This window comes from Alternaria hordeiaustralica (genome assembly GCF_023758085.1).
Source record: "Alternaria hordeiaustralica strain BMP 2776 chromosome Unknown scaffold_17, whole genome shotgun sequence".
NCBI classification, from domain to species: Eukaryota; Fungi; Ascomycota; class Dothideomycetes; order Pleosporales; family Pleosporaceae; genus Alternaria; species Alternaria hordeiaustralica.
In genome coordinates, this window is record NW_026056789.1 from 100,712 (window position 1) to 114,490 (window position 13,779).

At 54.7% G+C, this 13,779-nt stretch overlaps 6 protein-coding genes across 6 annotated transcripts; 3 read left to right on the plus strand and 3 right to left on the minus strand.

Moving 5' to 3' along the window:
• Positions 1-201: 201 nt before the first annotated feature.
• On the plus strand, positions 202-1,757 carry J4E84_007556 (uncharacterized protein; the record flags this gene model as incomplete). The annotated part of the gene is made up of 3 exons (XM_049390139.1): positions 202-228; positions 314-1,453; positions 1,677-1,757. 3 exons carry the CDS (start codon positions 202-204, stop codon positions 1,755-1,757), a joined length of 1,248 nt encoding a protein of 415 aa, XP_049241992.1.
• A 1,413-nt stretch (positions 1,758-3,170) lies between these two features.
• J4E84_007557 (uncharacterized protein) lies at positions 3,171-7,583 on the minus strand (the record flags this gene model as incomplete). Its single annotated transcript, XM_049390140.1, has 4 exons — positions 3,171-4,248; positions 4,297-4,869; positions 4,920-6,911; positions 6,958-7,583. The coding sequence occupies 4 exons, from the start codon at positions 7,581-7,583 to the stop codon at positions 3,171-3,173; spliced, it is 4,269 nt and encodes a 1,422-aa protein (XP_049241993.1).
• A 258-nt stretch (positions 7,584-7,841) lies between these two features.
• On the plus strand, positions 7,842-8,126 carry J4E84_007558 (uncharacterized protein; the record flags this gene model as incomplete). The annotated part of the gene is made up of 2 exons (XM_049390141.1): positions 7,842-7,901; positions 7,950-8,126. The coding sequence occupies 2 exons, from the start codon at positions 7,842-7,844 to the stop codon at positions 8,124-8,126; spliced, it is 237 nt and encodes a 78-aa protein (XP_049241994.1).
• Positions 8,127-8,374: 248 nt separating this feature from the next.
• On the minus strand, positions 8,375-9,599 carry MRI1 (S-methyl-5-thioribose-1-phosphate isomerase; the record flags this gene model as incomplete). The annotated part of the gene is made up of 2 exons (XM_049390142.1): positions 8,375-9,038; positions 9,085-9,599. 2 exons carry the CDS (start codon positions 9,597-9,599, stop codon positions 8,375-8,377), a joined length of 1,179 nt encoding a protein of 392 aa, XP_049241995.1.
• A 1,024-nt stretch (positions 9,600-10,623) lies between these two features.
• On the plus strand, positions 10,624-12,147 carry J4E84_007560 (uncharacterized protein; the record flags this gene model as incomplete). The annotated part of the gene is made up of 2 exons (XM_049390143.1): positions 10,624-10,764; positions 10,813-12,147. The coding sequence occupies 2 exons, from the start codon at positions 10,624-10,626 to the stop codon at positions 12,145-12,147; spliced, it is 1,476 nt and encodes a 491-aa protein (XP_049241996.1).
• Positions 12,148-12,605: 458 nt separating this feature from the next.
• Positions 12,606-13,374, minus strand: J4E84_007561 (uncharacterized protein; the record flags this gene model as incomplete). The annotated part of the gene is made up of 4 exons (XM_049390144.1): positions 12,606-13,053; positions 13,130-13,201; positions 13,258-13,276; positions 13,323-13,374. The coding sequence occupies 4 exons, from the start codon at positions 13,372-13,374 to the stop codon at positions 12,606-12,608; spliced, it is 591 nt and encodes a 196-aa protein (XP_049241997.1).
• Positions 13,375-13,779: the final 405 nt, after the last annotated feature.

A 13,779-nucleotide genomic window follows, 5' to 3' on the forward strand; every position in this document is an offset into this window, starting at 1 on the left:
CTTCTCGTATCTGCAGTCCCAATGTCGGTTGTTCTTGTAGGCGGGCCGCGGTGGCCTTGCGGGCGTCCTTCCACGTGCGCTACTGCTCTTTCCCTCACCTTCACCTGTCGCGACTGCCAAATTTTCGCCCACTACCACCAGTTGTTTTCCACCTCACAACCTACACGCTTTCTGATTCTTATCCTGTCCAAGGTCAACACCATGGCGAGTGGAACGAAGAAGCGACGAGTAAGTGTCAACGCGACTGCATCGGCTCTTGCCAGTCACGATGACGCAGCTGCACCTCAGTCGGAAGCAAGCTAACATTTGACAGAAGTCGCAGTCTCCGGCCCGCGGTACCACTTCAAAGCGTGCACGCGTGTCTTCATCCGGTACCTCGCATCGCACCCAACGCCACGAGGACGATGCGCATTTGTCGCGCGCCGGATCTGTCAGGGACGCATACCTGGCCCAGAAGCAGGGTCATTCAATATCACTGCCGACGGGAGAAGACTGGATATTCCGAATCAAGGTTATATCGTCTGCAACCGACCTCAGCAACGATGTGTTCAAGAACGCCGTTCAAGGCCTCGTACGAATGTGCTTTCCCGAGGGCATACTGGGCCAACTGGGACCTGAAGTACTAAAGCAACATATGCGAGAAGAGAAAGCTCCGGAAAAGAACATACGCAGGATGTCAGAGATATTTGGCAACGAGATGACGATGCGCATGGCCTCGATGGTTGCCGAAGACCTCGACACGGCTGCCAAGATTGATGCGGTGCTCAAGGCTATGTTATCTACCAGCGCAAGAGCGCATGGAGATAAGATTGGAGAAGATATCTTGGATCACGTCATTGCTAGTTTATTCCGAATGAAGGCGAAGGCTCCAAAACGCTCCACGGAATGGCTAGCCCAGGCGAATGTACCACAGGACAATCACAGCAGGGATGGAGATGGGAGTACAAGCGATGTGTCCGATGAAGAACCTACACCACCACCAAAGGTGAAGAGACATAGGAAGCGGGACAAAGAGTCGAAGCGAGCACGGCCAGGTGCTGATGACCATGGTGCAGAATCCACGAAACCAGATGTCAGCTTACCAGCAGCTCCGCTTCCAGCCCAGCAACACACTTCAAAGCAAAAGCATCGGAAGATATCTTCGAGGTGGTCATGGGACATTAAGGAAATGGATCTCGCAGATGAAGCTGTAGCTGGAATCTTTTCACGCACCAGTGATCTATTTGCTTATCATGCATTGCCGATTGCGAAACGCAAGCTTGGACCTGATGCATCGAAGAAACAAATCAGATGCGAGATGCAGTCCATGCTCGATGGCATGCCAGCTGAGGAGTTCGAAAAATGGGTTGAGAGTTTGCAGAAGCTACTCAGTGGCGATCGCGAGATGTTAAAGCGACCAGACTCACATCCACAAAATGACGAGCAGCAGTTGACTCGCGAAACACCAGCACCTGTGGATACCTCGAAACGCTCTCGAAGAAACACGAAAAATACGTCGGGTAGCTCATCCCGCCCACTCACCTATGCAGAAAGGCTTAGCACACCCTCACCAGAGAGACCCACCATCAAAAGCGAGATTGTGACCCATCCATCGGGAAGATCGGGCGAATCTTATGACGACGCTCGAATCAATTCGTTACCGGAAGCGACGGGCGCGTATCGACCTTTGTCGACAGCTGAACGGTACGCCCAGCCACATGCGAGCGGTGCAGAAACTGAGGGCGGATACGCTGTTCGGCATTCCCGTGGCATCATAGATCTGGTCAGTCTTTGGAAGCGGATACCATTCAATTAACTAACCTTACTCAGGCGCCGTCGATTGAATTCGAGACTCCAGTGGCGGTATTGCTCTGGGGCACGGGTATCATCACCGCACTTCACTGTGCAGAAGTTACACAAACGATCATGAACAACCTTGACCGCAGAGTCTCGGCTGCAGTAAGATTTCGCTATCCAACTGTAACACCTCAGCTGACTAGTGTGAGGAAATCATCGTTACGAGCTTAGGCGGCACGGACAGCACTCGCACAAAGACTGAGCTCGAGCAAGCTATCATCCACGCGTTTCCCAAACTTGGACCACCATTCAGCTTTATCAACACTTTAAAGAATATCGAGAAACAGCTCATACCTTGGGTTGTTGCAAAACCGAATGCATTCCCAGAACTGAGAGCTATGCCCTTCGTATTTGGCCATATGCTGACAGTAAGACTTCGCACACATCTTTCGATAGAGCGCTAACGATCTCCAGCATATACCTGTTACTTTGGATCTACTCTTTGGTTCCTGGTCCGCGGTATCAATGATGACTGGCCATGAAGTCTGGGATATGCTACTGACGATTCTCCGGTGTCGAGGTATCTCCGAGGTATTATTCTCATGTTCAAATATTGTTGATCGCTTTACTAAGTATTTGTCAGGCATCAGCGGCCAGGTCTGACGTCAACTTTGAGCAAGTGGACAGTCTTTGTAAGGCGCACAAACTTCCAGAAACAACCAGGCGTGTTATTTTTGAACGAATCTTGCGTAAATTGGCATTCTCTCACAAAGAAAAGTTCACGGAAGTTAAGGCTACGTCAGTCGTGAAGATATGGGAGGAGAAGACGGGGTTGAAGTGGTGAGATCCAGGTGAGGTCGCATGCGCGGTGTGACTTTGTAGCATGTCCTAATGCAACGATGAATAGTATGGCTGGTGTATAACAAAAGGTGGTCAATCACGGAGAGCTTGGCGAGCAACTTCCCGTATGGCTTGATCAATGGGTAATGAATGTCGCGCGGGATTCTAAACCCGAATTCATGATATCCTGGGCCTTAATAATTGTCCATACCGTTGATATATCACGAGCCGGTAACCATGCGCAGTTAGCTGATTTTTCTCTAGCTTGTGAGCAATCTCTTCAGAAGTAATCCCATAAAACTTGTTTCACATTCATTCTAAGTAAAGTGTTGTCAAATTAGAAAGACTGCTAATTTCAACACCAAGACATACATGCATCAGCCACTTAGCAAGCGCAAGACATCGACATCCACAGCGAACTATCACTCTGCGAGGACAAAAAGTACGAGATCACGAACCAGGAACTCCATGCGTGATACCAGCAACGTAAAACCAACTTCAACTTCAAATTGTACACGAAACGCGATTATACTACAAGTCTATGAATTACCGCCCTAACCCAAAACCCTACCAGCAGTAGAAGCAGTACTGCGGTCCTTAGTCTCCACCTTCCTCAATCCCTTACCCGCAGTGATCTCGCCAAGTAAAGCTCCACGGTTCGGTGCTCCACCGGGAGCCTTCATGCTAGGCATTGGGGGTGGGGGTGGTGCTCCACCAGCCGGAGGTGGCGGTGGGCCGGGAGGAGGCGGAGGTGCACCGTTCGAGGGCATTGGCGGGGGTGGGGGGATGCCTGCTGGAGGCGATGTCACGGCTGGGCTTTCGGCACGGGGGCTCTTGTTGTCCATGGAAGAGAGAGGGCGCGGTGGCGCCATGGTGCCGAATAGCATGGAGGCTAGCTGCTTGGCTCCACCTTGGGTAGGCGCTTCGTCGTCGTCGGACGAATCGTCGTCAGAGTCGACGACGGACCAGTCATCGTCGTCTTGCCTTCCCAACCTGCGCGCTGAAGGTGCGGCGGGCTCGTTGAACGTAGGCATGGCAGCCTTGTTGGCGTTCTCCTGCGTTAGACGGTGGAAAGGGTTTGTGGAAACCTCGCTCGTGTTGCTAGGTGGGGGCGGAGGTGTGGAGACGGTGCTGTTCTCCTGGTTGGACATGGCCATCTTCTTCAAGAACGGGTTCTTGGTTTCAGTGTCGCCCATCCCAGGATGAGGACTAGTCACCGAGGACGTAGGCGGGCTGGCGATAGATGAGGGTGGTGTGTTGTGCGAGATCTGGGGCATTGGTGGCGCTTGAGGAGGTGCTGTGTCACGCGGCAACTCCTGGCTGGCGGTAGGGGTAGTGTCTTGAGGCGTGATGTTTTGCGGGCCATCGTCGTCCGACGACTCGTCATCGTCGAGCGCCTCAAGCTGCATCTGTAGTTGACGTTCGCGTTCACGCGCAGCTTCAATCTCTGCACGCTGAGCAGCCAGTCGGGACTCCTTCTCTTTGGCGTCCTTGGAAGCAGCCGCTCTGCGTTTCTTCTCTTCGGCCTTCTTGAGTTTGCCCTGCTGGACTTGCTCTTCGAGGGCGCGAAGTCTGGCTGAAGCAGACTCGCGCTCCTTGGCCAATTCGTCCTCTTGTCTGCGTTCCTCATCCCTGATGTTTGTTAGCGCAATTTCAAATGATAGATCGAGGTACACGTACTCCATGCGCTTCGTCTCGACTTCTTGGGCCTCCTGCTGTTCGCGGATAGCCTTCTCAGCCATGTCGTTGTCTGCTTTCTTCGACTCTGCTTCCGCTTGCTGAACGTCGTGCTGCGCAATCTCGTTCTTGTTCTTGCGCGACGCTGGCGGTGGGGGCGCTGGCTTCTTACCACTGCTCTTGGATGGAGCGGGCGGTGCTGCAGATTCGTCGTTGAGACGTCTTTGACGCTCTTCCTCGCGACGCGCATCCTCCTCTTCCGCCTGACGTAGCTTCTCTTCGCGTTCCTTCTTCTCACGGTCGGCGCGCTGTTGGGGTGTCTCACCAGCCTTTACTGGAGCTTTGATGCCCAATGCAGCCAGACGCTCGGCCATTCGCTGCTCAGCCTGTTGTTTGATGAAGGCCGCACGCTCCTCTGGAGTCTTGTATGCCGAGTACGAGCCACCGGCGGGCGTAGTCGTTGATGCGCGAGGAGGAGGCTCGACACGACCAGCAGGACTCTCATAGCGTGACGACGATGGTCGGTTGTCCTCCACACGAGCAGCCGATCTAGACCTGTAGTTGTCGCGAGATGAACTGCACGGAATTAGCATGATGTCTCTTGATACTAATCAAATAGTACTTACTCGTCTTTACGGATACGCGAAGCGCGACTGCTGCGCTGTAGATCAAAGATGAAGTCCTTAACGTCATCTTCGACACCCAGGGCTTCCTCCCATCTACGACGTTCATGTTCACTTGTGTTGTCGTGTCCTCCCTCCTTCAGGCTTGACTCTAGACCCCTTGTGTATTCGTTCACGCTGTCTTCGACGTCCCGGATCATGCGCTCGTTGTTCTCTCTTTCAGCTCGGATGCGCGAAGTCTCCTTCTCCAAGCGCTCAGTCGCCGCTCCAGTGTCGTCACTGGCAGGAGCAGGCCTTCCTGTCAAGGCAGCAGAGCGTGCTTGCATCATAGCCTTGGCGCGGGCTTTCAAGCGATCCGATTCAGTTACGGCACCGCCAGGTCCAGTGCCCACGATGGTGGATGCAGATCCGGGATGCGCCTTGGCATCTCTGAGTCTGAAGAGCTCGAGCTGGGCGTCTGCGATTTCACGCTCAGTTCGGCGCACGTTGGACGCAAGTTCAGGCAGGCGATCAGTCAAGGTCTGGAGTTGGCGCTTCAGGGCACGACGCTCCGCACCCGAGTCAGTTGATCTCAACGAAGCCTTAGGGTGAGCATCAATGTCTTCTTGTACCCTGCGAATGCGGCGATAGAGATCTTCAGCCTCTCGGCGATCTCGACGGTCGAGCGCATCATCCTCGTCAGCAGCATTCTCGTCTTGTGTGTCCATGGCATCCAACAAGATTTGCTTCTCTTTGACTGACTTCCTGAGCTGATCAAGGGACATTTCATCAGACCGTTCAGAGGATGGTGAAGCCGGCTGCGCTGGTGAAGGCGAGCGACCACCACCTCCGAGGCGATGTCTGGCGCTCGACTTGTAGCCTACGTTATCGTCATTGTTACGGAATACCGTAGCATCCTTTCGGCCGCCAGCTTGTGGGCTACCAGCACGGAACGAGTGGGACTTCAGGTAGCTGACACCAGTGCGCTGGGGCTGGAGGAAGGCACCGGAGTTCTTCCTGTCCTCGGCATCTCCACGCAGCAAGTTCTTCATTGCGCCAATAGAGTCATTGATGTTGCGCGTAGAAGGGGGGACCAACTCCGGAGGCAGACGAGCAGGAATGGGATAGCCGTTGAGCTTACGGTAGATCAAATGCATGGCAACGGCGAATTGGTCCAAATCAAGACGACCCCTGTCAGCAGAGTCGGCAAGTGTCCATATGCGCTCCAAATCTGGCTTGGGCAATCCACTCTGTCCAAAGATCTCAAGAGCTTGAGCTCCGCTAATGTAACCCTTGGTCATGCCGTCCCAGGCCTTGAAGGTGTCATCGTACAGCTTCTTTTCTCCCTTCGTAATAGCCCAAGGAATTGTTGCGTTACCAGTCAACCCAGCAGTCGTATGGTTGCCACCCTCTCGGCCCGTCTGGGGCATCATCCGTTGCGCCAAAGCCTCGATGTTTGGTAGTCCAGTGGCAGGGGTGTTCGCTAGGCCCCACTGACCAGGCATGCCCGTTGGTTGAGCATTGAGGGGAGCCATGCCAGTCTGGTTGGGTGCGAGGTTCGAGCCGAAGCCAGTGGGCATAGGAGGCATCGGTGGACGCGGTCCGTTGTAACCACCTGGAGCTTGTCCGAAGCCAGTGGGCTGTGGCTGCATGCCCGTGGGCTGCTGGCCGAAACCGGTAGGCTGTGGTTGCATGCCTGTTGGTTGCTGTCCGAATCCAGTCGGCTGTGGGGCCAGAGAGCCCAGCAACTGGCTGTTTGAAGGTTGTGGCTGCGGCTGCTGAATTGTAGGAGGCTCGTTGAACTTGGGGGCGTTGGTGGCCGGCGTTTGGCGATTCGACGATTCGTCCACGACTCCAAACGATATAATGTCGACCATGCTAGAGACCTCATTCTTGACTCGTTCGGGGAGGGAGTTGGGCAGATCCTTTCCGGTGAGCTTGAGATTGCACAAGTACATGGCGAGGGCGAATTCGGGGAAGAGGAGCTGGCCAGACTTGGTCGTGTCCGCAAGGGTCCTGCGTCTGTTAGAATCGGGCCACGTATGCGATTTGTGCAACATACCAGATGTGCGAAAGCGCGTCCCCAGACAGCTTGGAGCGCATCAGGAGATCCCGCGCCTGGTCGCCAGACAGCGCCTGGGAGTCTCCCACGGCCGACTTGAACAGCTGCTCGAACTTGGCCTGGTCTTGCGCCGTGATGAAGGAAAGCCTTATGCTCGGGATCTTGCTGCTCTTGGCCGGGACGGGCGGTGGCACGGAAGACGCAGAGTTGCCGCGGAATGAATCAGCCATCTGCGCCGATGTCATGCCTGTGGGCTGCGGCCGCTGCGGCTGGGCAGGCGGTTGCTGTTGCTGCTGTTGCGGCGGCGCGCCAGTCTGGAAGGGCATCTGCTGGGGAGCCTGCTGCTGCTGGAATTGCTGGCCCTGCTGCCCTGGGAAGCCTGTGTACTGCGGTTGCTGCGGTTGCGGCTGCTGTCCGAAGCCCTGCGGCTGGCCCGGGAAGCCAGTAAACTGTTGCTGCATTGGTTGCATTGGCCCTCCTCCGAAGCCCGTCGGCTGAGGTGCCAGTCCGCCCTGGAAGCCGCCGGGCTGCTGGAAGGGCTGCTGTTGCGGCTGCTGCCCATACTGAGGCTGCCCCGGTCGGGCACTGTTCCCACCCCCTAAGTACGAGTTGGACCCAGAGAACATGGCGGGCGAGGTGGCGCGGGTCGATTAGAAAAGGAGAGATGCGCGCATGCGGTGGAAGAATTAGAAAGGTCTAAGGAGCGCGCGCGGGCGGGAATGGTGGAAGGTGTAATGGGGTTGGTTGCGAGTCTGTGCAGCTCGCAGCCCTGGAGATCCATGGGTAGGTTCGCGCTAAGGTCCGTCAGTCGTCATCTTCGAGGACGCGCTTGCCTCCTCGGCAACGGGCGCCCGCCATTCACGACTTCCTGCATCATCTCCACAATGTCGAATGCCCAGAACGGAACAGGCGCTGGTCCGCAGTCACAGGCCGAACTCGCCCAGGTAAGTTGGCGGAAGTCCCTCTGTTCTGAGTGTTAACAGCTCTGGTAGGCGTTCAAGGACCTGCAGCGAGGCGAACAGACTGCCGCCGCCTTGGAGAACCACCTCGATTCGATCGAAAAGCAGATCGAGGCGCTTTTGGCCCAGGCTGAGAAGGCTGAGCAGGAACTGAAAAACAATCCGGAAGAGGACGAGAAGCCTTCAAGCGAAGAAAAAGGCTCGTCATAATGTCTACCCAGCATGCGCCTGCTATATCATGTATACGACATACGCGCGGACATACTTTCTGAAAAGATGAGAAAGACGCCACATAACGTACGGGCATCATGACCGACGGACACGAGTTTAACGAGCAATTTGGTCGTGGGTGGCGAGGCAGGACATAAGCATACATAATGTGCTCTTAGCAGAAGGGACAGTTCCAACGATGGATTGATGGAGGACGTTCTGCGCTTCCAAATGTCCTAAACACTTGTCTATAAGCCACCGACAGTCGAAGGTTTTACTTCAGACCCCTGCGCCTTGAAGACCTCATCCAAATGGAATACACCATTACTGTCCTTCTCAACCACGCCTACCTCGGTGATGATGCCATCAATGAGCTCCGCAGGTGTGACATCGAAGGCTGGGTTCCACACACCGATACCATTCGCCGCAATGCTGATAGTTTCGACAACACCCAGATCCAATGTAACGCCATCATGTCTAGGTCCCTTGACAAGTGTCACTTCCTGTCCGGGGCGTTCTTCGATGACAATGTCGGCCCCCGATTTGGTCTTCAGGTCGATAGTAGTTCTTGGTGCTGCAACAAGGAACTTGACACCATGATGCTTTGCAAGAATGGCCAATGAATAAGTTCCAATTTTGTTGGCGGTGTCACCGTTCGCAGCCACACGGTCGGCTCCAACCACAATACCCGCGATGTTCTCGCTCTCACCGCGAAGTCGGAGTAGCGCTGCCGCCATGGAGTCAGTGATGAGAGTTGCTGGTATCTTGTCGTGAACCAATTCGAACGCAGTCAGCCTAGAGCCCTGGTTGTATGGTCGTGTCTCAGAACAGAAAGCGTGCTTCAAAGATCCGTTGCCGTGCAGTGAGCGGATTACACCAAGTGCTGTGCCATATCCAGCAGTTGCGAGAGACCTGTAGGATTAGCCGCTGGATGTTGTTGATGCAGAATGGTACAAACCCTGTGTTGCAGTGTGTCATCATGCTCACAGGTCCCTTCTTTCCTGCCTCCGTGTTCTTGACTATCCACTCTGCGCCATGCTTTCCGATACTCTCGTTATCGCTCACATCATCAACCAGCATCTTCTCCGCAGCAGACACGTACGCGTCTCTCACGGCTTCTCCACTCGCTCCCTCAATTGCAGCAGCTTCCTTGGTAATCTTTCGAAGTTTGCCTGCTGCATCTGCAAGATTGACGGCAGTTGGTCGGCTGGTTACAAGGTAGTCCAGCTTTTCTGTAACGAAGATCTCGACCTCCTCAGCTACCGATGAAAGCTTCATGTTGGTGACTTCGACTGCGAGGGCGAGGGCAGCGACTATGGCGATGGCTGGTGCACCTCGCGTCCGCATCTCCTTGATGGCGTGCCATGCATCAGTGCTGGAGTAGATGTGGTCATATTCTTCAGCATGCGGTAATTTCAACTGGTCCAGAATCTCGAGCTGGCCGCGTGAGTATTTAATCGCCTGGAGTACCATTTTGAAGGTTTCGTAGAATGGTGTGTCACTTGAATGCGTGGCAGAAAATTTCTGGATGGTGAGCGTTGGGTGTCAACAGCCCCATCGCGGACCCTGACGCTAACACGTGGGAGCCGCTCAACCCAGGCATGCGTGCGGCCTCATCTGAGTTACACGACATACCCGGACAAAACATACACGGCCCACCGCCTGGGACCGATGCATCGCTGCTACTCCACGATCCCTAACTCTCGACGCTTCGGCATGACGGCACGCGATGACGAAATTTAGCCACGTGTGGCTCGGTGCCAAGGCTAGCTCCAGCCACCAAGCAACGCACCTGCCGGTATAGGCCACGGCCTCGCTGTTCTAGCCGGACCAACATGAGCTGGCCGTATTGATAATCCACATGCATCGAGTAAAGGTCTGTATTAAAGGGGCGGACATGTATCTTGCAACTAAGGCTTCCATCTTCACTCGAAAGTACCGGATTGCAGCCCTACGAGAGCCGCAGAAGAAGGGTCCGTCAGCTGCAAGGAACCGGCAGTGAATTGACCGCGGTTGTCCCATGACGACGCCAACACTCGGACTTCACGCATATACCTACGGCCCTGCGCGCCCAATTGCTCCTCCGCACCTCCGCTTCCGCTCACCCTCTAGACATCCCTAGTTGTTCGTCGCATAAGAACTGTGTTGTCCAACCAAGACGTTTTCGGTAACCACGCCCGTCTCTAGTTCTTCCCGATAGGCGGAGAAAAAGACCCACATCCTCACTATTTATCTTCCCCAACACCACACGCAGCGCAAGCCACCCAGCCAGAGAACATTACTGTGCACATGCGCAGACCAACCAATCGCCGCATCCTACATCGCCTTACCTCGCCGTGCCTTACTGGACCCTCGTAGTTTGGGCCCGAAATCGATTGGAAGGTCAGACGAGAGAAATCGCCACGCCTCGAACAACCCCGCGCAGCTTTGCGCCAGTTATATAACGATGCCCCTCATGCCGCGCTCCAACTCGAGCGTTGGGGTAAGCACCGCAGTCATGGCCTCCCAGGAAGAGCCCATACAGCCCTCGTACCGAGGCTACGGCACAATGGCTTCCCAGCGACCTGCGCAACGCCAAAGACGACACTCGTGGCACACACGCCCCTGCATGCAGGAAGCAGAGAACTTCCAGGTCTTGGTAAGTTATACAGCGCACATGCGCTCAACAGTCTGCTAACAACGGCAGCTTCGTAACTTTCTCGTCGAACTTAACTGCCGCATGGACTTTCTGGAAGACTATGGCCACCTCAAATACGATGCCGGAGTCGAATACGCATACAACACACTGCTCGCCGTCCGCGAGTCCTGCTCGAAAATGTCCGATGGCGCAATCGAGGCCGGACGGCGGCAGGCTTCTGTCTTCGTCGAGACCTTGGAGGGTCGATACAAAGATGCGATGGAACGGAAGGAGACTTTCGGGGAGAAAGTCCTGGAAGGAATAGTGCTCATGGACAACTACCTGACCGAGTTTGAGACGCGCGCGTATGCGATAAGAGACGGATCCATCGGCTCCTATGCGCAAGAGGTCTATGAGGAAGGTCGGAGAAAGATGGACGAGGGAATTGAGATCGCAAAGGGCGTGGTAGACGGCGGTCTCGACAAGGCACGACGCGCGCGTGAAACAATCGAACTCCGAGTTGAGCATGCTGTACAACAAGCCCTAGAGCGAGCAAAGGCACACGGCCTGATACGCTACGACGACCTGCCTGAGCCATGGCGAGTCAACCCACACATTCTCAAGGGCTACCGCTTCCAAGAAGGAAAGTGGGCTTGCGTCCGATCCATCTTCGGCCTGCACAACGAGCTGATTAATATCTGGACACACCTTCTCGGATTCATCATGGTGCTCGCCATTGCCTTTTACTTCTATCCTTCGAGCACCAACTTCAGCATGTCGACCAAAGCCGATATCTTCATAGCAGCAGTCTTCTTCTTTGCGGCATGCAAGTGTCTGGCCTGCTCGACCATCTGGCACACCATGAACAGCATCTCGCACCAAACGCTGCTCGAGCGCTTCGCCTGCGTAGACTACACGGGCATTTCTCTCCTCGTCGCCGCATCCATCATGACGACCGAATACGCGGCTTTCTACTGCGAGCCTGTCTCGCGCTGGTCATACATGTGCATAACAGCACTGCTCGGCATCGGCGGCGTCATCCTACCCTGGCACCCAACCTTCAACCGAGCCGACATGGCCTGGTTCCGCGTCCTGTTCTACTGTTCCCTCGCCCTGACTGGCTTCTTGCCTTTTGGCCAGCTCGCCTACACCCGTGGCCTCGAGTGGGCGCAGTACTTCTACGCGCCCATCACTAAAAGTCTACTTGTATACGTTACCGGTGCGTTACTGTACGCGAGCAAGACACCTGAGCGCTTCTTCCCCGGTCTGTTCGATTACGTGGGCTGCTCGCACAACATCTGGCATGTTGCTGTGCTGGGAGGTATCATCTTCCATTACATGGCTATGCAGACTATGTTTACGCAGGCTCTTACGAGGGCTCAGACTAGCTGCTCTGTGTACTAGGAGCATCTCCTCTTAACGCCTTTCTCCGTACCTCTTACTTATCCTTTCTCTTCTTTCCCTTCTTCTTGTGGAGCGTTCGGCATTGTGGAGCGAGTTGGTTGTTTGCATAGGGTAGGCGTCTGACCTATAGATGTTGAGATGATGGGTAGATGAGAAGGGTCCGGTCGGCGGATGCCATGCGGGACGCTGTATCTGAACTCATATAGACTGTCGATAATTACTACATCATGAAACCCCTGAACAGTCATCCTGAACATCACCTAACGATGTGCACTTTCTACACGTGCCATTCATTTTTGCACCTGTAACCTTTATACCATTCACAACATATGTGGGCGAATATATGCCTTTTGTCATTCCGACTCCCAAATGCTTCTCTGAATAAAACTACCTACGTAACATTCCCCAAACGCCGTTCGCTATGCAGACAACCCATTCTGGCCCTACGCACATCCCATCTAATGACTATCAGGCACATCCGGCAACCTCTCAATAACATACTTCCCCTTCGCCACACTCACAATCGGCACACCCGGAATCTTGCGAATCCTCCTCTTAAGATCCCTATCATTCGTCGCCACCAGGTAAATCCTATGCTTCTGCACGCGATCCACAATACAGTCGTCCGCATACGTGCCCTTGTGCTCGCACTTGAGCCGCTGCCAGCGCTCGTCGCGGGCGATTCGTAATGCGATGCGGTATTTTGGACCGAGTTTCTCGAGCTCCGCCATTACGCAGGTGGTTATTATGGGCGTGGCTTTTGCGTATAAGAGGTCCATGAGCGCTTTGTCGAGCTCCAGCTTGGCGTGCACGGTGTGCGAGAGGAAGTTTGTGTCTACGAGGACGGAGTAGGGGGGGCCGAGGGCGGTGTTGGCTTGGAAGAAGAGGGCGGAGGAGACTTGGGGGCTGGATGGGGGGGGTTAGTTGAGAGTCGAAAGTAATGACCAGGCTCAGCTGGTCATATCGCGTGTCTTGGGCTTACATTTCTCGCTTTGCCTTGTTTTCTTCCTCTTTCTTCTTGGCTTCTAGCTCGCCGGCCATTTGGTTCTTCTTGCTGGTGTGGTGTTAGTGCTTCTGGAGCGAATGGTAGTAGGGCGCGTTGTCGCATACAGTCGTGCATCTCGTTGGCCTGGGTACATTAGCGGGAGCTCATCCAGAACATATGCTGACCATACCAACTATCCTCTTGGTCTGCGCAAACTTGCGCGTCTTCTTTTGGACACCCATATTCGCTGAGTGCAGGGCTCGTCCGATCGCGCGCAAAATTTGTGAGGGATATCAAAGCTGTATGTAGGTTTCTAATCGGTTGGCGATGTAGCTTGGATGCCGCAGTAGCTTGCGCAGGGTCGGTATTGGCGCGTCGTGGTGGTGAATGTTCGCATACCACTTTTGCTATCGATAACGCGGGCAACTTTTTGATGCCAAGAGATTCAGAGTCGTCGGACGGCCAAAGCGCCGATTGGAGGGTCACGCAAGTCCCAGAATAGCAGCAGCGTTCCTGGTAGGAGGATCTGTCAACGCTGGCCCTGCATACAGGCCGTGTTTTTCCTGCATCCCTGAGCCAGCAACGAGGTGCAGACGTCAACAGTCCGTTGCTCTGAAGAGGCCTGACACGCGGACGACTCGATCATC